This window comes from Watersipora subatra, chromosome 5, assembly GCF_963576615.1.
Source record: "Watersipora subatra chromosome 5, tzWatSuba1.1, whole genome shotgun sequence".
Taxonomy (NCBI): Eukaryota; Metazoa; Bryozoa; class Gymnolaemata; order Cheilostomatida; family Watersiporidae; genus Watersipora; species Watersipora subatra.
In genome coordinates this window covers 17819443-17845811 of record NC_088712.1, presented here as the reverse complement: position 1 = coordinate 17845811, position 26369 = coordinate 17819443, and the positions used below count along the sequence as shown (strand labels likewise).

Below are 26369 nucleotides of genomic sequence, written 5' to 3'. Positions count from 1 at the left end.
CATTTTTTTGGTAGCCGTATTCACTCGAGTAAAAAAATATTAAACATGACTTTTGCTTGTCGAATATACTGAGTCTTTTGTAGAATTTTCTGCTAATTCCAAAAACTTTAGATTAAAGCTCTTTGACAAAAACTAGCTTTTACAGCATAAATACTGAGTGTATGTCAGCGAAAGATTTTCCGGCATGAATCAATTTTGTCGGAACGAACAAAAAATTCTGTAGTGAAAGAGTTACTATTACCAAATTGCTAGTAGTATTATGAATGTTGTAATAAAATCACTATACCAAATATCCTATCACAGTTACCAAAATTAGGAATTTAGTTTTGTCTTTAAAGACACTAAAATGTTGAGCCAAATATTTTCAGAATGTTACAATTATCTGTATCAAACTTAAGAATCGGTTTTAGAAAAAAAGACTCTTCATCAGTCTTTATCAAATACGTTTTTAACGGACTAAAGGATAGTCTGTTTCCAAGTCCTTAAGAAATGGACTGTTTATTGGTCATTAAAAACAGTTTCTGCCAACTTTGAGAACAAGAAAACTCGTGTACATAGACATAGTCTCAATGTCACGCTAAAACTACCCTTTCATATACTTTATTATAGTTATACTTTTATAGAGAAAAGGAATACTTTTATCTTTGTAGTAAGCAGGTCTACAGAGAGCTTTGCGAAAAATTTTGTTTTAATGGCAGAAAATGATCAGGTTTCCATAGAGTTTCCATAGGTTACTAAGTTTCCATAGAGTGATAGTGTATTAACACCTGGGTGCACCAGTGCCGAAGCACTACGCTGGGTCGACAAGCAGATCGTGTTTCTATAGGGGTGCTATAGTTCAGCGACAGCTATCGCTGTTGTTCGATGCCTTATGCCAAGGTTGTATCTTTGAGAGGTCAAGGACAAATGAAGCGACAGCAAAGCAAGACCTATGCAGCACACAAGTGCATTGACGTTGACCACTAAGGCAATTTCCAAGATGGTACATTGCGCCGAGAGCTGCGCTTCTAAATGGCGATGCTGAATCGCGACACGGCTGTTTTCATGATGGTATTGCAGTGCCATATAGGGGTGGGTCGCCATGCCATCTCTGTATGGAAACTTAGCTTATGTCATGTTGATGCACTCAACAAGCCCTGTGGGGCTTAAGAGACCATGAAAACCAGGCATTAGTTTAACCACTGCTTGTAAGCTAAATATGGTAGCAGGACGCTGGGCTTCCTTTTTTGCATCTTAATATAGATGAATACAGCGAGCCAGCTGTGAGCTGACACAACTCATCAATGCACATATTTCTAGATTTCTTTGTCTTGTTTGTCAGCCATATCAACCTCTGCAATGGGTGGGTAATGCAAAACATGCTTAATGTGACAGCTCACCTGGAAGGTTCGATATAGTAGCAATGCATAATAAAGCAAATTAAAAAAAAATTTGTCTTGGAAATACATTTATGAATTTCTAATTGGATGAAATTATGTTTTGGCTTATTCGTATCGATCAGAAACAATCCAAAATTAGTAATAATGCAGAACAAAAGAGTACATACGTAAATACCACGTACCCTCGGGATACGATGTCCCAATCTTACAATTTTTTTTGCCTTATGACGTGGAACACAAAGTTTTTCCACCTCTCGTTACGGCATTTTTCTGACCATACAGCATCAACAAAGATGTCTTTTGAAATTCAAATTTGGCGATCGGTGTGCTGCGTACGTCGAAGTCACGAAGATGTTGACATGCTATTCGCCAAAATCCCTCCCACGACGCCTGAAAGAAATACGCTTCTCTCCTCCTCTTCCAGTTCGGCATTCTTCGTGTGTCGTAAAGGCTTAATCTTGCGTGATATCATTTTGATATCAAACATATCAAATCAAATTTATCATATCAAATTTGATATCAAATTTATTATGCATTTCAGTGTTTAATATAAGATTTACTATAAACTTCAATTCATTATATATAACTACATAACTTTAATTCGGTAGCCATGGGTTCTATGATTGATAACGATGTAAAGGGGCCAATTAAAAAGTGACATGTACATAGTAATGTTACATTTTATTGCAGATCATAACCACTGAATAGGTAACTATAGCTACCAAGATTAATATAATATTCTATTACTAATTTTTAACACGTACAGTAAGTATATTAAAGTTGGATTTTTTATTTGGCGGGCTCGCATTGAATAATTACTATGTGTGGCTATACCCCTATATAAAACATTTTGGCCTGATGATCTCAACACTAACGAATTACCGGTAATGTTGTATGGCATGGGGATTACTTTATCAATTATTACCGTTTAAAGTAGTGATGCAGGTCCCCATGCTCAATAACATGGCCAATCAAGGTGCTGAATGTTGATTACAAGTTCTAACAATTTTGAATTTTGAGATAATTTCACAAAAAATGATCATCAGGAGTTCATTTTTTTATCCGGACATGCCTTTTTGTAATTGGCACTTGTTTACTAAATGAACAATAATATCAAGTACAACCAAACCAACCTGCTATATTCTGAGTGTACAAAGGTCATTTCAGTCAACAAGATTTCAACTGAAGTGGTAATATTTGTAAACATTACCACTTCAGCTGAAATCTTGTGGACATATCAGTAGATGGAGCTAGAGCGAGAGTGCTACCTACTGATATGTCAAACACAGGAAAAGCAAATCAAAACCATGATTGTAGTCAGACTGGAATTTAGGGATTACATTATAATAAATATATATAACATAAACATTAATATATTATATACCCTCCAGAATAAAATTATTCACGGAATTAAATTTCGCGAAAATTGTATTTTCGTGCATATCGGCTGACTAAATTATTCGCGGATGAACACATTCGTGAATAAATTAATTCGTGAAAGCAGCTAGCAATTTCGATAGTCGTATTTTGACTGCCGCCATAATACTCCGTTACTATTACAGTTTTTCACATGAAATACATGCACTAGACCAGATCATATTGGTCTGTCTGAAGCGAAAGCTGTGTAATTATAAATAAACTAATGCACTGTCTAAAAGCCGATGTATCAGCTTTAGACATGTGTAGTATGTATCGGCTTCTGGCCACAAAGAGAAGGTAACCCGAGCCGATACAACAGCTTGCGATAGTGAAAGAGTTAACAACGCGCTCGATGCTGGGGGTCTATTTAGTTTAAAACACGTCACAAGACCGCCTAGAGTGATCGATAACCCGCTGTCACACCTTAGATAATTACAACACGATACTGAACAGCCACAACAATTCTAAGAAATGGTTCGTACCTGTCATCGCTGCCATCATGAAGAATAGCCTTGGTATCTTTAAACCAGTTGACAGCAAGAATGGGCGCCCAAGAGTCCAAAGGACACATCAACCTCAGCGTGTCGCCGATAAAGAGGGCTACATCGGTCTCACCAAAGACAATCGGAGGTGTTTCTATGAATACAAAAAATTGAATTCCTCATAAACACGACACCTCACATTTTTGAAAAAGCTGGAATGCGCGCTCTCTCAGACACAATGCCATTTATGCAAATACTTAGCTATAGGATGCATAAATTGTGGCTTAGATTTTCATGACGTCGTGTGGCAAGACCTAGTTGCCTATAAGAAAGTATATGGTGGCATGCAGCAATTACGAAACTTCCATGTGGTAGCGCAGAGCGATTGCTACAGTGACAATGTGGGGAACAGCTTCAACTCTAGGAGCAACAAAGGTTACTGTAACATAAGCCAGATTCTAAAGATCACATCTTACATAACTTAGAATTTATCAACCATGTTTCTATGACGTGGATGATACAAATTTGGAGTTAGGTACATGTTGATTTACTGTTCGATAAGTTTTTAATGGACATTCACATGATTTGTATTACCATGGGCACTTTGTTAAAAGAAATAAGAATTTTTATGCCAGAGGTCATAGCGGTGCATTCGGAACTGATCAAATCGAAATAATGACTGAAATGTGGAAAATGTTTGAAATGTGGAAAATGTTTGAAATGGAATAGCTTGCGTGGCACTTTTTGCGCATCCGCATTTTTATCTTTCGTAAGCATGAAATATTCAGTAAAAATGTGCGAATGAGCAAAAACTCTGATTGCAATAGTCTTGCTGCCCTTATGAGTTAAGGCATTTTTCTTCTGGCTAATAATTCTAGCATAATGCTAGCTGAAATGTCTAGCATGAAGCTATGAAAGGTTGGCATGTGGAATGAGTATGTGCATAATTTAATCCATAGTAAAGCCAGTTGGACAGCGGAGTGTAAATGCCTGTAACATAAACACCTGTCTGCAGAACTGGAAGTTCCAAGTTTAAATCTAGTACATGAGCAGATTTTTCATTTCTAAAAGTGAGTTTGTTGCTATGACTGGACACATGGACAAACAAAATATGAAATATATATATGTATACTAGAAATTCCACTGTCATACAGCCCACGACCAAAGGGATATTGGAAAAAAAAAAGGGTACTGATGGTTGAGAAATGCAATATTAGCAGGCAAATGGCACTGCAGTGCAATAGGATAACTGCAATGGTAGCTGTAATGTACTGGGTGTTATTATATACAACAAATAGCAATAATGAAAAGATTATATGTTTATATCTCTCTCCCTGCAATAGGAGAAATGCAATATTGGCCAATATTAGAAGTAAAATGCACTGATATTATTAGAATAACCAATATTATTAATATAGTAATAATATAAAACCAATGCACAATTTTGTTTACATTTAAAAACGGCATAGCTAGCAATATCAAGAAGTTGTGATATTTATATAGATTTTTAGTAGTTTTGATTATTAATATTTATATACATTTTTAGTAGATTGTTCTGTAGTCATCCAAACTTATAATTAAATATTGCAATAACCTCATGAGGTAAGTTAGAAAAAAATCATTGTCATTTCCTTTACTTACACTGCGTTGGACATCAGTTAGAATACCAAAGCACTCAAAAGTGTCTAAAATGTCAGTTACTTTGAAATCGGCAAAAATGAAACTTTCATGAAATGAAATGATTTTAGTACTCCTACATTAATTAGAGAAACCTTCGGCAATTCGACAATGCTATAGACTGGTGAAATGTGCATGTTATTTTTCCGTGACATGCGCACGACTTAATGGTTCTATTCTCTGTCGCTCGGCGTTTCAATTTCCGGTCTTAACTTTTATTAAATCAAGCTTGTCAAGCGTTTTGTGAAGAATTTCAGCCAAATTAATTTGTCTATTTGTGTATAATCCGTTCAGATGGGTAAGTTTTAAGATAATTTCGACAATTTACAAAGACTTGGTAATATATTTGAATAAGTTTATATGTGCTTTGTATCGTTATTATACTTTAACGACTCTACAAAACGATGGTTAAATTTGTTGATGAGATTTCGAGACAAGGATTTATCTCATTGTTGATGAATAATTTTCGTAAGTTGTGTGCACATGCATTTATCATAAAAACTCTCAAACTTCGCTTCCGCTCGTTTGTTCGTGGGATAATAAATATATATAAACGATAAATATATATAAATAATAAATAAATATATATATGGAAGAAATCTAGGGCATCCCCGGGCTTACTGCTGGTTTCTAAAATTGATGATGCTAATTTTCAATCAATCAATAATTTAAACAATCAATTTAAAAACTAATATCATTGCCAAAACATTTGTAAAATCAGCAGAATAAGGGAGCCTATTTGCTGCTCGAAAAAAATACAAAAAAACGAATGTCAGCGTGTTGAGCCTTAAATCCGTCAAACTATATAGCGATGCACCTGCCTTAGGAAACATGGACATTGACAGATAAAGCCTAAATTCTACAAACATACTAGCAAAAAGGGATGCATTTTCGCTGCAAGTATACAACCATACTTGCGATTATTTTCACATTATGTACTGATAAATTTGTTTGTTTAGTATAAAAGGATGATGTATTTGCACATGTGTGTTGGAGCATATCATCGAGTCAACATAACTCAACTTGAATACTGTGAGATCAACAGCTAAACGCTGGTTTATCATAGATAGCCGTTAGTCAGCGTTTTCCATTCCATGTTAATCGTCGAGTATGTGAACTGTGAATCAATGGCATTGACGAAGCATCGCGGACACATCGAGAAAGTTTGCAGCTGTCAAACTTTGCAGATACTTCGCCGAGCATCGACGGACCACTTTTCAAATGTGAACCATTTCGACGATGGTTATTCACGGTCGCGAATAGCATGATTTATTCATATCCGTTTACGATAGTCGCTGCAGGACTAGTTTTTTGTTTTAGCTCGTGAAAACAAAGCAATTTCATCGCACAAATTTTTAAAGATAAATGAAAACACTACCTCACGGAGTATTCCTGATGTCCACGAATGGGTTTGTGATAGTGTAAACATGGTTATTATTGACGATCCCCAATGTATTGTGGTATCAACGCCGAAATACGTCGATGGTGTGAACCAACTTTAGACAGACCTTCCGATGTTCTTATTAAATAGACCAATGATCAAATTCTAGCAAGTCCAACTAAGTGCTAAAGAATTCTCTTTTTCTGTACCAGCAAAAAGCTAAGTACTTAATGCATTGTTCATCCTGCTTATTCATCAACTGCTAAAATGGGAACAAACTTGGCTTACAATCAAACCTCAGCAGAATGTTAATACGCTCCGGTATTTGTTTCACACGTCGAAACTGTCATAACTTGGAGCAACTGGTCATACAAGAATACACTGTGTTTTATTTAAATCATTCCAGAGCAAAAAAGAAGATAAATACCATACGAAAGATGAACGCCATGGCGCTCAAATAAAAATAACGCGATGACGCTCAAGTAATCAGATAGAGCAGTACAATAAATGCGATAAATAGGCCTACTACTATATTACTCACTGACCGTAAAAATCTAATTTACCATAAACCTCTAATTGAACGTCAGCCTCTAATTGAACGTCAGCCTCTATTTGAACGCCACTTCCAATTGACCGCCACTAGTGAGGAAGGGTTGAAAAATGGAGTGCTATGGCATTCATTAGAGGTTTTCAGGTATATGCAAAACAACATTAATAATAGCTAGTAAAATTAGGTTTTAATTGTCGCTTTGATGACACATGAACAGAAATAGAAGGCCCAGCTGTGTCTAAGTTCAGTAGTAAAGTGAAAGAGAGAAATACGGAGCACAAATTACTCTAAATTGTAAACTGAACGCTCTAAACTGTAAACTGAATGATTTAATCTAAGTGAGAAGACGAAAATTAAAGTCACTGATCAGGCCTGGTGAGAAAGAAATATCATTTGGAACATTTCTGGAATGAGCTGCTCTCTGAATAAAGACATCAGTAAAGGACTACTCTATTTAGAAAAGTGCAACTTTTTAGAAAGATTTTACAAGACACATGCCACTAATAAATTTTAAGCGAGCTTTGTCAATAATATAACTATTTATAATGTAAATTGTAGGCACTGGAAGTCAGAACGCCCAGCTTATTTTCTGTTAGAATAATGTTAGTAATTTTATAATTTCTTTGGTCTACCGGATTTCAGTCTTTTGATGGTGCTTCCAGAAAAGCATCACAAAAATACCTTCTAAACTAAAGTGTGGGGATATATGCTTCCTCACCTAGAGTGGCTTACTAGTGTAAACAGCGCAACCCAAATAACAGCTCTCAAAAATCATCTTACACGACAAATTCACCAGCATGACTGAAAATCTCTCATCCTATACAATTTGGCATATCAACTATATTGTGGCCAATCCGTGGCCAATGAAAACATGAGATTTAATTGGATGGCCTCCAATAAGGATTTGAGCCGCGCACCAATACCAACATGTAATATATACAATAATCCCTGACTTTTCATGGTTAGTAGATACCAGCGTCCCCGTGATATGTGAAAATCCGCGAAATGCAAACTAATTTTTAAAGTATAGGTATGAGCCAGAATTTTAACACAAAACCACTTAAACTGCTTTTTAAACAAATTGTATTTATTTCCTATATAACAAGCAAATTGAAGTTTGATTGACTCGATTGACCTTCAGTTTATATTCAACTTCAGTTCCAGTATGTTAAGCCAGATAATGCACTTGCATTGTGTGAGCGTAGTTTGGACTTCATATGGTCTGCATATTCGTACTTGCACTAAGTTGTACCCAGTTGAATACGCAGTACTTCGTACTGCATATTCAGTTGGGTTGTTGTGATAAAATAATAATAATTCAAACAAAGTGATATAGATAATAAATATTGTGAGAAAGAAGCAACAAGATCCAATGTAATGTAGGCTATATATATTTATATATTTTAATGTTTTTTAACGAATTTTCTTCAATTTTTAACAAACATTTTTCAACCTCTAAGTGGGCCGATTGAAACTGTAAAAAGTGAACCATCCAGTAGCCAGTGATTATTGTACGGCGATTTAACCAGTAGCACAGACAAGCGACTGCTTGGAAATCCAGTTCATATCATAAAAATGCGCCCAAAAAAAGTTTGTCAACCACATTCCGATAGTTGCAGTCCTACAAACCTGCAAGTCTAAGGTGAACGGGTAGTCCGGCGAACGTCCCATAACCATTCCTTGCTGCAGCGCAATAATAGTCCCCAGCTAAGTCTTTAGTCAAACTGTTAAAGCTCAGTGATCCATCAACAAGCACTGACACATCTTCCTGCATAATTCAGAAAAAACCATTTTAGCATAGCAGATTGTAATGAATAAAATGTCACGGAAACCACAATAATCTGATGTAATCAAAAATTATGGCATACAATAAAGTACACAGACGCTAGAATCTGTCATTTTGTTAATATTATGCAAATTTTCCTAAGGAGAAACAGCAAGTTAAGCCGTGGTCACCAGGCATGTGGAACAATCCCTGGAAGATCTAGTGTGATGTCTGCATAATTTGCTGCAAGCAGACATCCTACTTTCTGCAAGCAGAGGCTGTGTGTTTTCAAGAGCATTGTACAAACAATGGCTCTGTGATGCTGGCAGGACGTGTCCGAGTCTAGGTGCAAGGAAATCTCGACGACTGGAGACATACTCAGTTGCGAAGAGTGATTACATGTCATTCCTTTTAACGCAAGTGGACTTTTTAGGAATTTAACCCCAACCTGTTGTTTCCCGACCAGACGTTCTAGACAATTAGGCCACCACACATGGAAGATTTAAGATTACAAAGTATATCATGGAACATCTCTTCAAAGTTTTTAAACAAAAAAGTTTTTTATTTACTAAAAATCTAGGAAAGATCGAATTGAGAGAGTCATCTCCCCTGCTTTAGTGATTTTTTACCCATTCATAGATACACATTAAAACCTCTATATAAAGAAAGTGTCCCAATTTCCAATGTAAAGCCATTGAATTATGTGGGAGCATATATTATAATTAATATATACTATAATCCACCAACTCATACCGTAGATCACAAACCTATGATACCCTTAATAACTACCAAGTCGAAGTAACTGAATCAGACATCGTACTGAAATAAAAATCTTAAAAAGACTATTCAAGAAGCTAAACATAAAACAATCAAATCATTGTTGCTTCCGTTCATCATCCTCTAGCTGTTCAATACCTTCCACAGTGTGTTCTGGCCTCAATTCTCATGTACTGCTGAACTAGTTAGTCGATGTTAGCGTCCAAACAATGTTTTAGAAGAGCAAAACTTTTACTCGTCGTTATTTGAAAAGCTTTTCGTGAAGATACTGATTAAGTTTTAGACACATGCTCACTTAGCACTAGTTAGCCTGAAAATAATAGTACATATTCCATCGCAATTGTAAACCATTTTTCACATGCGTTGAAGTAGAAAGACTGCATGAAACAAGGAACTAATAGCCTGATACAGTTATTAATTATTTCTATGGTGTTGCTTTCTAAGTTTTGAAGGAAAAACTGTAAGCGTTAGGTTAAAGTTAGGAAACGGCTTTCAATACGAACAGCAACCGTGAAAAGATTAATTGTTAATCATGTAACCTAGTCATTATTAGCACAAATTGTGACCACTTACATGGATCCCTTTTTATTATTTGTTTGTAAAGATCAAAGAATACCAAAGTGGGGGCCGAATAGAAGTGGCTTTCAAATAGAGGTGACTTTCAAATAGAGGTGGCTTTCAAATAGAGGTTAGAATGTCAAAGGGGCACTCAAATAGAGGTTTTACTGTAGACAATTTTTTTGTCATCATTCTGATTTCACCAACTTGCGAAACAGCCATGTTTTGAGAAATTTTAAACATAATTTTTCTGAAAACTACTTTTTAAGTATGAAACCAAATCTTCACAGAAAATTTGTGACCCTGAAATGATAGTAAGTAAAGATTTGACTATGTATATTATATGTATATAGCAGTACGAAACAAGTGAGTGAGCGTTGTACACTATTCTGAACTGTTCACGGAAAATTTGACGGAGATAGTCATTTTCATTTCCCTTCAGTAATTCCTCGCTAGTTCGCAGCTTCGCGGTGAAAAAACCACCGACTAAAAATTTAAGTAAATAAAAGCAAAACTAAAATACACAAATCTCCAAATACATAAAAAATAGAAAAATACACAAATTTCTTTCATACTCTGACCCAACGAGGTCCCTCCCAAACATCATTGTGACAGCAGTCTTCACTCTTCGCTGTTTTCCTGTTGAGTTTTGTGAAGTGAAAAAGTGTAAAGTACTCGTGATACCCTCCATCAAAAATTTTTTTGACGTAAAGATTACCGGACACCATTATTAATACAACTTCTTGGATGGTTGCTTGAATCTTAAACTATTACCTTCCTGAATTAGGCATTCTACCAAAGAATCTGACACTATTGAACAGCTGCCAGCTTCCATTGTTTATAAAAGAACAGGCAAGAGGTATGCTGCTAATATAAATATACAAAGCAACTGCAACGTAATTGTACATTTGACCAGATGGGTTATATTAATTAATGACGTAAAAAGTACATGGAATTCCGCAGTGTATGATGGCTTGATTAGTTCAACTAGTATTGTGTAATGGAGGCTTACGAATCTAGTTAATTTTTACCCGTTGGCGACCTTCAAATAAAAGGTTTAAGTAAAATGTTTAGTTGAAGGTTGACTCGCAACAAAATTCACATTACGGTTATTTGGTATCAAAAGATTCACCATGTCTTACTCTGCTGCGTTGTAGGTACAAAATATGTGAAAATGTGATTACACGCTCTTAAAAGCTAAAAAAACGAACAGTTAATCGCCGCCATCACGAAACCGCCATAGATTAGAATCTCTTTCCAAAACGGCTCAAATGGGACGGAGTTGGGAAGGCAGGAGCTTCACAAAACAACTTTAATTAGCTTATAACCCAATTTTAAAGACTAGCAAATGTACTCCATATGGATTTTATTTACTACGTAATTTATATCGTACAAAGAAATCCTTGTTTGTTTTAGAATGCTTTTGCAATGCTTTCCTTTCGTCTACACTTGCAGTAGTTCCCAACTATTTTTTACTCCTGTACCCCTGAAGAAATGTTGCTCTAACCTCGCACCCCTAAAAATAAAACACCCCAAAACTCGCAACCCGTAAAATAAATAGCGAGTATGTAAACTACGAGATGTAGATGCAACCTATATATTTTGGCAACTTATACAATCAGTACCAAAATCGCCAGATTTTAAGTTCGAGATAAACTCTTAGCTTAAGGAAAAAAGACGAAGAAGCATTGCGTTGCATATACTTAGGTCCCAAAATATTTCGATGTAAGTGTCCGCGCGTCCCTGGTTGGGAACCCCTGATGTATAGGATGAAGAGAAACAAGAAAATTATTTTGGAATAAAATGTTTACTTGTGATTTATATTTCTTACAGAATCCTAATTACCACTACCAAGTAAGTTAAATGGGCAACATCCACCTTCCCTAAAAAGGTGAGAAAATGTAGCTACCTAATAAAAAATCATGAAAAATAAATTGAGATATTTAATTTTCAATTACCAATTGCCTTATTCACTGTTTTTTCCTAGTTAAAACAGCATACTGCTAATCATATTCACAGTATATAATTATTCAATTATATACTTATTATATACTTGGTACATATTTATTCAATAATTAGTAATTATAATACAATAATTATAGTAATAATATAATAATTGGCTGTCCGTCAAAGTCGACAATGACTTGCATCTTAGCGACGCATGCTTGGGTCGAGCAGTATGGTAGATTAGAGGTGACCCTGTTCTCAGCATCTACCACTTCTGGAACTGTCAGATTAACCTGAATGAATGCTTGTGCAACACATCCAGTCTGACAGAACCAGGTAACCATTTCACTTGCCCAATGTGCGAAAGACAGAGGTGGATCTTTAATGTGCCCAAGTTGTCAGTGTGGTACAAGGGGACTCCAAGTGATGGTCTCGATTCGAAAGAATCAGCAATTTAGGGTTGGCTAATTTGGTCAAAGGCGCTACCACTACCATAATTATAGCATTATAATTATAGTAATATATAATTATAATATATAATTATAGCATTATAATTATATAATACTATAATTATATAATTACATTGACTCTGGACTATCGAGCACTATACTAATCGGACTAATACTAAGGACTACCTCGATTCAATGTATTGAAAAGCGATAGTCAAGAGGTAGAATTTATCGTTCTGTAGACTAACTTTGGAAAATCTTTCTCCTAGTCAACAAACCCCTTCCTTGAATATTTTTGATACTCAAAACCTTTTCACCAAGTTCTGTTCCAAAATTCTTTGAATAAAACGGTCTTTTAACCATGGTATTCCTAGCTACTTTATCGTTCAGCTTTTGCAGCTTCCGTATTTTGCAGGAAAAAAGTATTCATGTAAAAATTGAAAATAATTAAAAATAATAAAATACATAAATCTGTCTAATACTCTGGCCTAATGAGATCCCTTCCTGGTGCCACTGTGACAGCAGTCATCATGGCTCGCTGTTTTCTAGTTACATTTTGTGAAGTTTAAAAGTGCAAAGTATTTATGACGCCCTTCATCATACCTCTTAAATGCCCTTGACCTTCAAAATGATCTAATGAGCTTGAGAAAAAAATGCTCATATATAGATGTACATCAGAATAGGGATGACATCACTTTTTGGATTTTCACCTATCGCCTCGGGTTCTGGTTCCCAAAACCATAATAAATGAAGGAACACTGTATTGTTAAAACCAAAAGGAATCCATTTTTGTCCAACTTGTACTGTTGTACGAATAAGGAACAGGGCAAGGATACGGACAAACAAACACAAACAGGATACAGCGAGCAACTACAATATATCATAAGACTGAGTGAGTAGTGATGGCCCTAGCAACCAACTGACTAATAGCCTCAGCACCAGTCAATAGGACGTACCGTAGTCTCGAGGGGAAGCCGGTCTTTGTACCATGATACACTAGAATCTGTCGGTACTTGTGAATCTAATAACTGCAGGGCTCTACAGGGAATAATCAAGGGGCTATTTACACTACCATACTGAATATCATGGTATGCTGTGCTGTTCAATCCACTGGTCTCTACATCTGCAACAAGAACAGTCAACAAATTAGTTTTAAATTGAGAGAAATTGAGGCTAAAAAACTATTAATCGATCTACCATTTTCTTATCGTGGAATTTTTCGAGACCAAAAATTCGGTCAAGTCATACCAAGAACGAATTCGTTGATGTAGAGCAGCATCTTAACACTAAAACTTTTAGAAATATTGCCAGACTATGCGCTTTAAATATCTATCTAATATATAATAACAATACATTAAAAAAACAAGTAATACTTTGTTATATTTTACATGTAGACCTAATTAAATTGAAGGTTTCCATTGGTTTGTTGTTTATTCAACAATGTGCTGCATGCCTACTATCAACTAACTAAGTTCTGATGACTTGAAATACAAATGTATAGCTACAATCCTTTGCATTGGTAAAGTGATACACTGCATAAATGAGTACAAGGTGTAAGTATGTACTATTATAGCGTGTAGGTAACAATACACTTCAATTATATAAAGGCAAAGACTACAAGTATTTAAAAATACTTGTAGTCTTTGCCATACACATGCACATGCACATCGCTGTACAAGTATACACATGCATTTGTACAGCGATGATTTGTATGTACATAAAGATAGAGGGTGAACATTTGTTTGTATAGCAAAGTAGTGTAGGTATTTAAGGATAACAGATTTGTTTGTATAGCAGTGTATTGTATGTATACAAAGATAAAGTTTATATATATATGTGTTTGTGCAGCGAAGCAATGTGTACATTTAAAGATAATGATTTAAACACAATAGTCGATACCAACTATCACAATGATAACAACTAGTGATGTCATTTTGCACATAGTTTTTTCTGAGCGTTTTAACCACGATCAAGTTTTATTGGGTTTAATCTTGAAACATCCTGGCAATCAGATCACCTCAAACATCAAAACAATCACAAATGATAGGAAATACCGATAATTTCTGATAAAATTTACTAAAATTTTGTGTGAGTTCATCTTTATGTACTAGTCTTGTTACTTGGATTAACCAGCTCAGATGTTATAAAGTTTAGCATCACCATATGATATATTTTACCTGGTTTCAAACATCAAAACAATTGCAAGCCATAAAATACCGTTAATTTCTTATAAAATTTACTAAAATTTTGTGTGAGTTCATCTTTAAAGGTTGACTTGCAACAAAATTAGTTTTTTTAATTTTAGTTTTTTATTAATCATTCAAAATACATAATAAAAACTATTTTTAGTACGTATTTTAATGATTAATACGTACAATACCAAATTTTTATTTTCAGTAGTTGTGAAAACAATTACCGCAGTACCAGCTTATCTCTTGGAGTCACTTATTAAAAATGCAACAATTTTATACAGTACAAACATAACTAGCCAATGAGATGGGAATGATGTAACAGAGCTTCTGGCAAACATCAATATGCTGGTCTTTGTGTTCTTTTCCTTCATGGTACAAAAGCTCTGAATGTGACACTATCAAATAGCCATCTGCATAGATTGCATGTATTAGCGACCAACCCTTGTTCTCCAAAAGCATTATTAGAATAATTGAACTTTACAACTGTCAAGAAAATCTCTATACCTGACACTTTTAATAGCTGAGAGCAAGAGGAAAGCGCCCAGTTAGTTGGTATGATGACACACCCAAGCAAGTGCTTAGACAGACATTAAATATAATGTAAGTTCAAATTTTTATGCCAAGCACCTGCCTTGACTTGTGTGTCTAATTTCAATAAAATTGGCGGACTGAAATTTGTTGTCTCCGTAACACAATGTTAACTAGCGGAAAGAGCTTCTATTGAAAATATTACCCAAGTACTCAAAGATAGTAGGTATTCATGACAACTTTTCCTTTTTAACTATAAGAAATGATGAAATTTTTTATGATTATCATACCAGATGGACACTTGCTTGCCCTGTCACATTCATACCACTATTAAAGATTTAATAATTTCCCCAACAATGCCCATGACAGCTGAGCGCCGCTTCGCTCTATCACTTTTCAAGTAAACAACACACAATTGTGAGTATGAATATGTTTTAAAATGTTGCAACATCAGTGGTTACAAGCCCACGGAGAACTGAACGCGCGCGATGGTGATAAACAGGCAATAGTAGTGTTTAAACACGCGAGCTATCACTCATTCATTTCGTACTACCACTCGCCCATTGTCGTGCTGAGCAAACAACATTGATAGTAAGAGCGTTGCTCCTTGTAGTACCACGAGTTTGACCTGCACTCAAGTTTACTAACAATGGGCTTCACAAACGATGGCCCGCTGATCAACATCTACACAAAGCAACTTTCCTACCTCCTGACACGCTGTTTGCGCCATTTGTTGTTAAGAGAATATAATTACTACCATCTGTAAGCATAACTTGATCTGTGTGGAAGCATGAGATAGTTATGCTCTGTGTAATGCGATAGAACGACGGAGGTGTATGAAGGCTGCTTCAACGTTACATAAAGACTCTGCTGTAGTCGGTAGAAGATTAGAATTCCACAAGTCATGGAGTGCCACTCACTCATCTATCATTTCGGTTAAACGAAATGTTCAAATTCCGTTTCCATGACTACGAGTGCATAAAAATAAAATAAACACATATCAACACTGAGTTGTTGATCAAAAGTTCGGGCTGTTACTTATCAATCCAGAATAGCTGCCAAATAAGCTGTGATATGCCATATTTTGGCTATCGGCAATATAAAGGAGTCTGAATTCGTGATTGTATACTTTGATGTCTCATCCAGCTTCCTGTTTTCCATTTATCTTTTAATTACATTAGTGAGAAATGTCTTTGACGATCAGCGATATTTACCAACCCTTGAAATTGCCGTAAATATATCAAGTGGTCTTCCGAGAATGAATCATTTATAGGACGAGATAATATCTATGTGATTTACTTGCTGGCCTTGAGTTGGCCCCTTGAGTTGTTACTGTTCATTGTTTACACAATTATTGTGACTTGGTTTAAACGCTTTTTCAACGTCTGGTTTGGTATCAGTATCCTTTTAATGGATGACTGTAGGCTGGTTCACACTATATCGCCGCATGTCGGCGTTGATACCACATTAATTCGGTAATCGTCAATGATAGCCATGTTACCGCTATCACACCCGCATTTGCATCAGGAAACACTACGAGATGTAATGTAGTGTTTTCATTTATCTTTTTAAATTATCGTGAAGAAACCTCTTTGTTTTCACGTGCTGGAATCAAAAACTAGTCTCGCAGCGACTATCATAAACGGATATGAATAAATCACTCTACCCCCGCGACTGGGAATTACTATTGCCAAAATGGTTTACATTTAAAAGGCGGTCGTCGATACTCGGCGAAATATCGGGACAGTTTGACAGTTTCAAACTTTGCCGACATGTCCGTGATGCATTGTCAATGCCATCAATTCACGGTTCACATAATCGACGATGAATGCCGAAAGGGAAACGGCCTTTAGAAGTGTATCAAGAATTTTATAAGTTGAGCCATTAGTAAGGGCAAGCAAGCTTACATTGTGCACATTTTGTGTTCACATGAACTACTAGTGCTGCATGAAACTGTTAGTAGTGTAAACATGGTATGTTGCAGGTCGAAAGGTCATCGCTTCCAGTCTATAGCATTGCAATTTTGCTATTTCTCTAACAACTTGTACTAGTTCTTTTGGTTTTTCAAATGTTAACTTTAACAATACTGTTTGAAAACTTAATTAAAGGAAAAAGGACTACACTACATTTTTTTCGACTGAGTCGAGATATCATGAGCCAGAATGGCGATTGGCGCGAGACAAAACAATCTAGAATACCTTTCTCACATGGCACGCTAAATAGCACATACCATGTGACATGCATGCCCTTGATGTTCTGTACCACCATAGCGCATAGATGACATTCAAATTCAATTCATGGAAATAGAGAATAACTACACATCGAGGTGAGGGGAATGGAACATACAGCGAAGGACAAAAATACTCTCATTTGATAGTCTGCAGGTTGTCGGTGCAAACGAAACCATCGAATCCGAGATTATAAAGAATGTAACAGATATTAGCGTAGCCTATATAGGAATGAAATGGCCTGTGAATTGTCCATTCATATTGATAGAGGCCTAATATATGGAATCCAGATTACAACACAAAGAGATTTCTATCGCACATTTATAACCAAATGTAATCAGTCATCTTACAAACTGAACTACCTCTTTCGATAAATTATTAGCTGCAATGACACTAGTTACTGTCACAATTTGACATCTCCTTACTTTGCACTGCCACAAAAACTTGATGGAATGGTGGGAAGAACCGTCATGTAACTTTGACAACGCCTACCTATCAGATTGGTCTTTAGCTATTGCATAATGACGAACATCATTTAAAGAATTGATCCTTATGAATGATGACAGTGATTTCTTTCCAGATGCAATTCAGTCGAAAACATGTCAAAATCCAGGCGGAGTGCACTTGGCTTAAGGTGGTTTACACTATATCGCCGTAGGTTCGCGTTTTCCTTTCGGCGTTCATCGTCAATTATGTGAACCATAAACCAATGGCATCGACGAAGCAATGCAGACACGTCGAGAAAGTTTGCAATTTTCCCGATATTTCGTCGAGGATCGACGTCTGCCTTTCAAACGTGAACCATTTTGGAGATGGTAATTCGCGTTCACCGATAGCGTGATTTATTTATTTCTGATTATGATAGTCACTGCAGGACTAGTATTTGATTCCAGCACGCAAAAACCGAGATGTTTCTTTGCGAAAATTTAAAAAAGGAAAATGAGAACACTCGCAAACGCGGATGGGTTTGTGATAGCGTGAACATCGTTATTATCGACGATCACCGAATTATTGTGGAATCAACGCCGAGATATGGCGATATAGTGTGAACCAGTCATAAGAGGTATTTGCTGGTAGCCTACTGTCAACCACCATCTGTTACGGATTTCATCACTTCCTTGAGTCATTAAAGTGGAAAGAAATGTGCACATTAACGATGAATTTAAACAAAATTATAGTAGATTTATTAGAAAATATCGGTTATTTTTCTATCCTTTGCGATTGTTTTTTTATGTTTGAGGTGATCTGATTGCTAATAGCGATGTTTCAAGACGAAAATTGGCAAAACTTGATCGCTGCTGACGTGCTCAGATTCAAGCAAAAGAATGATTATAACGTCTATAGTTGCAAAGAGACTGGCAAAATAGAGACTGCAACTTGAACGCGGTAGCAGATATTAATAACAAGAGAGAAAGGCAGCTGCATTTCGGCCTGTAAAGCATTTTAACCGTAAAGCATTTTAACGGCGAACAAATTTGGTTGATTTTAATCTTGTTTAATCAAACATCATAAACAATTACAAATATTAGAAACACACCGACACTTTCTGATAAAACCTACTAAAACTTTGTGTACGTTCATCTTTAATGATAGTATTTATAGTGCAACAAACATAAGAAAAACATAGCTTATTTTCACCAGAAATGATTCAATTTGTGCCAGAATCTACAAGTTTCAAGCAAACAAGAAACAAACTATGATGAAAATCTGACATGCAATCATTAGGTTAACGACAGAGTTTCTGCCAACGGGAAGCTTATCGCTGCAGCAATGATGAATTGCTGACTCCAGCTCTAACAAATGAGGTCACTGTATTGATCTCTCCGTTCAGCGCCTACTCAGATAACCACAAGTAGTCTTAACCTTTCACTTTTGTTTAACCCCTAATTTTGTTTAACTTTGCGGGAGTATAGATTGAACGAATGTGGGGCCAAGTTTGGCTACAGACCTAGCGAAAGTCTGCCCAAATATTCATAACACATGCTGTAAACTACAAAAACTAACCAAACGATATACACCCAAACATTGAGGCGTTTTGGGGATGTTTTGGAAAGTACCAAAACATTTGTTGTGAGATGAATCCTCGTAGCTCAAAAATAGGAAAGAATCTGGCCTATCTAGAAAGTTATCCATGATACTGTGAACTGCTATGCAACTGTCATGTCTCCGGAATGACTTGGATGTTTTACTAGGGGAATGCTTCAGGGTTTTCAATATCACTACAGTTTTTCCCATGAACTTCGGTTTATGAGAGGGCCTATCAACATGTAGGCAATAAAATTCTAGTCGGATTGATTGACGCATATTATCAGTTTAAGTACAATATTTGTATGTCAAGGTTTTGCGCCGATCTCACTCAATTTTCTCAAGAAAAAATATTAGACTTTTGTGATAATCTCTCGAGTGCGATACAGTATTTCCGCCTCCGGTTGGCTGGTTTTGGTAAATGCCATTCCATAAGGAGAGTTTACCGATACCCAGTTGGAAAAGACAGATTTCTTCCTTGCATCTGAAGAGCTCTTTAACTCCATGTCATTGATATGCTTATTGAGACATTGACCTAATAATCTTCGGTGGATGCGAACTTGCCATAGACTGCACTAAACCAACTAGTGCACCATCTTATAAACTTATAACCGGTCTAAATGAGGCGCTATGCCACCAATAGTTACGTAAGTCAATTTATAAGGCATGCCAACAATCTATATAGATTGTTGGCATGCCCAGATCCAACCCGATTGCATAACGGGTAAGTGACCCTGCAAAAGTTATAATAGGAATGCAAATTCCACAATGGCGGTTTCCATGCTGTAGATGATGCGGGTTTGGAGTTGTGTACACATTTAGCTACCGAGTGATGTTTCAATGAATATTCACGCATTGCGGAATAATGCAGCTCTTTAATAGAAAAGATGGAATTCCTCGGATAGAGGGCACAACAGCGTATTTGGTACCGCTTACGTCGAAATAGTAATAATTAAGGTGTATAAAGATTTAAAATGGAATAGCTTGCACAGCGTTTTCCTGCGTACCATTCGCAAGTGCCTATTCTATTTTTTGTAAGCAATAAACATTCGCTAAACGTTTGCGAGTGTCAAAATGCGTTTGATTTACGGATTTGCGCGGTTTCCATCTCGCAGATGAAGCGAACTCGTGGATTAACGTCATCGAAACATGGTCAATGCTACCGAAACACAAGAATGGTAACTCAAGTCTTCTCAACCGTCCGTTACCTTTCAAACAGCTTATCATCAATCAGTGACCAGATTGATTGAGTTAAAGGAATGCCAAATATCCATCTGACACCGAAGCAGGCGTATATCGATACCTTTCTGCGTAACGAAATTAGAATATTCATTACATTACGCAATAAATATAGGCATCATCCTACAGAGTGTGACCTCGGCCAAGGCCATGACAGAGACAGTAAAGCAATTACCAGAACGGCATCTTGAGCAAAAATAACACATCTGTGCACCGGAAGGTCAAAACTATAGGAAGGACGATCACCAAGAAGGCCAAATGGAAACTGGTCGACACATTTTGAGCATTATGATGGTGATAAGAGTGAAAAAAACATATGATTGAAGCAATGCCATATTCTAATGCCGGAGCTTCTCTGAACTTACCTAAAAGCTTGTCCAAGCTTACCATATGCTATAATAATACACATATAGTCTATATATATAGTCTATATATATAGTCTATATATATATAGTCTATATATATAGTCTATATATATATATATATATATAGTCTATATATAAAACATTGTTTCCTCACCCCAGTTAACCCGTATGGGTGGTAGTGTCTGCTCTAACTCTGGGTCTCCTACCAGAGACCTGGGAGTTTGAGCACTCGCCTCAAGATCTTAGCTGTTCCCAGTAGCGCACTTTTCTGCAACTCACCTGAGTTGATTGCTGTTGGTATTTTGGGCAAGCCACATTTTATGCCATATATATATATATATAGTACAGGCCTATAATTATTATATTAGAACTGTTATATATATATTTATATATGATATAGCATATAACTATTACACTAAACATGCTGTAGATATCTATAAATCATTTATAGCATATAATTATTATATTACACATGTTATAGATAACATATATATATATATCATATAGATATCTATAACATATATGTGATTGTGACATACATTAGTGATAGAATGAAATATTGATTGTGTGACGACAAGGAATGTTGTTATAAACATTTATGGTATGCTCAACAAAAACAAAATTTACTTGAAAAATTCCTTGCCACAAAGTCTATTTATTACAAGTCAACACAGGAAGGCACCCAATTACTCGTGGCTCCTATGATTATACGACTGGGACAGGCAAGGGTGTCATCAACCAAATAAACAAACAAGCAATTTGAAACAATGAAGTAGGCTATTTGACAACTGATGAGTAGAAAATAGGAGTTAATGATGTGATGGCAACCCAAGATACGACCACAGCCAACTCCGATATAACAGCTGGAGAATAGAAAAAGGAGAGATGAAAAGAGGTGAGCAACTCATGGATACTTCAAACTCAAATTTAAAGACCGTTTGGCAACATCATTCAGCTTCAATAATTCAGCCCGGGTTACCTGTACTCTACACACGGTCAGGGTGAACTGTTAGTGCAGGGTTACATGTACTGTGTTCAAATGCCTGGAGAGCTGTGCATAGATCACTCAACCTAATTAAAGATAAACTTCAACAACATTTTAGTAGAAAGCATCGGTATTCTTCCATCATTTGCTATCGTTTTTGAGGTGATCTGACTGCCAGGATGTTTGAAGACTAAAATCGACAAATCCCGATTAAAATGGTCAGATTAAACGAAAGTGGTATTATGAGGTCTATAATTGCAAAGAGACGGACAGAATAGAGAAGCATAACACTGCAACTTTAACGCCATAGCTGTATTCAACCGCACAAATTTTTCTTCTAAATATTTCAACCCGCGATCAAGTTTTGTCGATTCTAATCTTGAAACATCCTGACCATAAGATTACTTTAAACATCAATAACAATTGCAAATAATAGAAAAATACAGATACCTTTGAATAAAATCTACTAAAAAATTGTGTAAGTTTTTCTTAAGGAATCCCATTAGAAATCTGCTGTGCATGTGGCACAAAGGCTAATCATAAAGAGGTTAAAAGGCATTGATTCTCTTATCATAAACTAGTTTCCTAGAGTACTATCATATCCGAAAGAAATCTTCCCGTAATGACTAAATGATGAGAACATTAGGAAGCTAGCTAGGTAATTACAAGAAATCGCTTCATTTATGCAAAACAGGGGTGGAGTTTCCTGATGGAATATCAGCTGTCTTGCCGAAAGCGACGAGCACATCGAGGGGGTAGCCTCACCGAAGAGTCTGCATGAACTTATGATGCTCCTTTTGTGTCCGGACTACCTGAAAACATTGCGGTCTCCTACCATCCATGATTTCACTGCGCGAAAGCATTGTGCAGAAAAGTTGGTGAGAAAAAAAGAGAGGTCTTCGCTTTAGGCCATGCATTTGTGTTATTTATAAAGCTAGTATGAATGCCTTGTACTAGCTGACCTTGGAAGGCAGCGGTCCCAGATGATGGCTCGGAGCTCTACCCACTGTATAAATCAATACTCTCCTTGGCTCGGAGCTAGATCTTGCAATCACTTGAGGAACACAACGAGCTAAGCATAATGGCTGTTCACTGAATATATTAATTAACCGCATATGTGTGTATCTTATATTGGCTTCAAACGGCAAGGCTGCCTACATGTGCATATATATAGTAAATTGGGTCCCCAGTTCGCGCAAACACGTCATATGACAAAGGTGATTCCTTGTATCTCCACCCAGTCCACCTTAGTTAGAAAAGAGAAAGGTTAAATTCAATATGCATGCTTCCTAAATAGCACAGGATATCTACGAGTGACACAATGAACAAGCTACCCATTTGTAAATAGTACTTCCTGTTTGCTTCAAGAAATATGCACTGGAGCTAATTTACAGTAAATAGCGACGTATCAAAAGCTGCTTTAATTATCTTTTGATAGTTTTTTTACCAAAATTCAGTTAGCAATTGCCTGTCAGTGAGTGGACCAATCTACATAAGTTAATTCGGAGGAGAGAGCGATTACAAGCTGAACACTCTTCCAGTGATCACCACCAATAGTAGCCTTTTCTAGGAGTTGAACCCAAACCCATCATCCCCTAAACCAAGGCTACTTTGGATAACCACCAACAATTTGTTACAATCTACACATGGTCTACTCAAAGACAAGCTAGATCTGTATGACCTACTGAATACGTAGCGTAAAAAGTCTTCCAGAATGATTCTAAGGAGAGCTTCCATTCAAATGAGTGACCCAATCGGTGCGAAGAAAAACCGTTGTAAATTCTAACGCTCATTGGTTAATAAGGCAACTTTAGCGATGACTAAACCATTTTGGTTCCATACGATTACTGAAAGACCAAACTACGAAAATAAACCTACTAAAAATAAGCTAAGATGTATCGACCTGCAGCTTCTGACATTCAGTATAAGGTTAGGTCTACCGCGCTCACACAACTTGGTTGAAAATTATTACTGGCTCATGTCTTCAGAATTAGTGGCACGCTAGTTGGATTATACCAATGTTCCTAGTAACAACTACCTACCAATACTACATGTAAGTATCCATACAGTGATAGCAATGCCAACATGGAAATAGCTGGTTCTTCTCATTCTGTTGTGATTCAGTGTCGCTGTTTGGAGGCGAAGCACCGTGTGATTCGCCATCTTCGTGCCCCGGAAATGGCCTTAGCGACCAACGACGTTGCACTTGTGCGGGTGCATAGGTCTGGCTTTCCTGTTTCTTCATATACATACATAGGTCTTGACAACCATCGCTCTACCAAAGTGCCCTATGGAAACTTGATATGCTTGTCATCCATAAGGTTTCGGCACTGGCAAACACAGGTGTCGCTACACTATTGCTGTATAAAACCGATATATATATATATATATATATATATATATATATATATATATATAGGCCTATATATGTCTATTCCAGTGTGGCTGATCCATCCCTGTCAATCAACTAATAACTGATCAATAATCTCATTGATCAGCTGACCCTTTTGAAATACAAGTATTTTTGTACATGAATAATTTATATTTGAAAGGAAATGAGATCATCAATTTTTAAATCACTTGTGATAAGTTTTATTGACATTGATATAAACCAGAGCTATCTATCATTGCGAGTTCCTCTAGAAGTTTGACTATATAGCCACCTCTTCAAATCATCTAGTGTAAACTTGCCTTCAGTAGTATAAACAGTAACACCTCTAGTATTCCACGCATCCTCGCTATCTCGACACAATTAAGAACACACGTGTTTATTTATTGAAAGCCAGAAGGCACATCTATAGAACAGCTGGTGCCTGTACAACCCTCCAGTGTCAATACATTTAGCTAGGTTTATTATAAATAGATTTGCATTGACATAATGGAAGTCACTAACCAGCTCCTCTGACAAATATGTAATTCCAGATTAGCTTCTCGTGTGTGCTAAGCTTGAATCACTTCAAATCGTTACTACTGAGTGTGAGTTAGTCATTAAGTTAAACTATTAATGGAGATTAGCGTGCTACTAGCTAGGAGCCATTATAGGGAGTATGTACAGTTTGGAGCTTACATCCTCCAAGACATTTTTGTTTACGGATTGTGAAGTTTCCGTTATAGCTTTAAAGAAAACTTGTTTGTGGTTTGCTTCCGCAGAAGGCAACAATATCAGTTGTTGCGGGCACCATGTGAACGACAAAAAAGTTACACACAAGATTTACATCTCCAGCAATGCTGGCTAGTTTATCGAAGTTGTTAGACACCCAAGCTAAACTGATGTAACAGTTCTGCTTATCAGGCAAGGTAACTTAACTTCACACACTCCTGCAGTTTTAATAGTCTCCCTTTGCTTATTACAATGATATGAGTATCCTAGCAACTAAATGAACTGCAAATCTTTAGTCAGATGAGTGCAGACTTTTTAATATTCTAAAAACATACAGTTACGCATTATGAGGAAAAGAATACAAGATGACAATTTAGTGGTTTCAGTAGGATGAATTGCTAATAAATGATGCTTTGCTTATTTTTAATGCCAACGAGAAAAAGTTACAACACTTTGCAAGTACCAGCGTAAATAACCTTATTATTTAAGGTACGAAGTTGTTTACTCACCTTTCGATGACACATGCGAGAGCTGAAATAACAGCAAGGTGATTTTGAAGAGTAATCCAATAGCAGAATCTATAGATGCTGTCCATTTGGCAGCAGTTTTATTAGAATAATAAACAGTCATGGTTATAATTCGGAGCAAGTATTCCAGAAGTACATTCTATAAAGAGGTAAACGTGTATTGCAATTTGAGGTTATCTTACAAAACCTCCTGTGTTTACTAGGTACACAAACGGTCGTGGCGGTTCGCTCCGGGCAAATATATGTAGTAGCAGTATTGGCATGAGTAACGTAGTAATATATCACGTGTATTTTACCTTCATTGATACCCGATCAACGTACCTAGATAGCCGTGAATGAAGCATCGTTATTGCACAAATACGAAGCCTCGTCAAGCTCCGCCCATATTCAACTAAACTGTTACAAGTTGCAGCGGAGGGATGCATACGTACATGCTAAGCGTACATATAACGATTTTGATAAACTCGCATCCTTCGTTATGTCTATGTGGACATAGTTTTTAAGAAAACGTAAAAACAACTGAAGCGTGCCGTTAGAAATTAGAACGGCTGCAAGAACTAGATCTAGGTTAAGGACGTAATAAACGCACGTTAGTTTTAGGAGGCGCAACTCCGCATGCATATTGAAAAGACAACTTCTGTCATGTGTTTACAAAATGTCGACCAAAGTTCTCCAACCCGTGTTGGAGAACGGCATAGAAGAGAGAAAACACAGGCATAACCAATCCAACCGCAATTAATTTCAAGCATTATTTAAAAAAAAATTAATAGTAACTTACTAATATCTAGTACAAACT

At 36.5% G+C, this 26369-nt stretch overlaps 1 protein-coding gene across 2 annotated transcripts in view; it reads right to left on the bottom strand.

Annotated features, from left to right (window-relative positions):
• Positions 1-25807, bottom strand: part of LOC137396125 (netrin receptor DCC-like) — an 81895-nt gene extending 56088 nt beyond the window's left edge. The window contains exons 1-4 of one of the 2 annotated variants that reach the window (XM_068082282.1): positions 25556-25807; positions 13341-13507; positions 8518-8656; positions 3281-3434 (exon numbers count right to left, since the gene is read on the bottom strand). In XM_068082282.1, the coding sequence (XP_067938383.1) occupies positions 3281-3434; positions 8518-8656; positions 13341-13507; positions 25556-25676 (581 nt within the window). In that variant the 5' untranslated portion in view covers positions 25677-25807. The remainder of the gene's footprint in view (positions 1-3280; positions 3435-8517; positions 8657-13340; positions 13508-25555) is intronic. The other variant, XM_068082283.1, reaches the window with a different exon arrangement.
• Between the last annotated feature and the right edge of the window lie 562 nt (positions 25808-26369).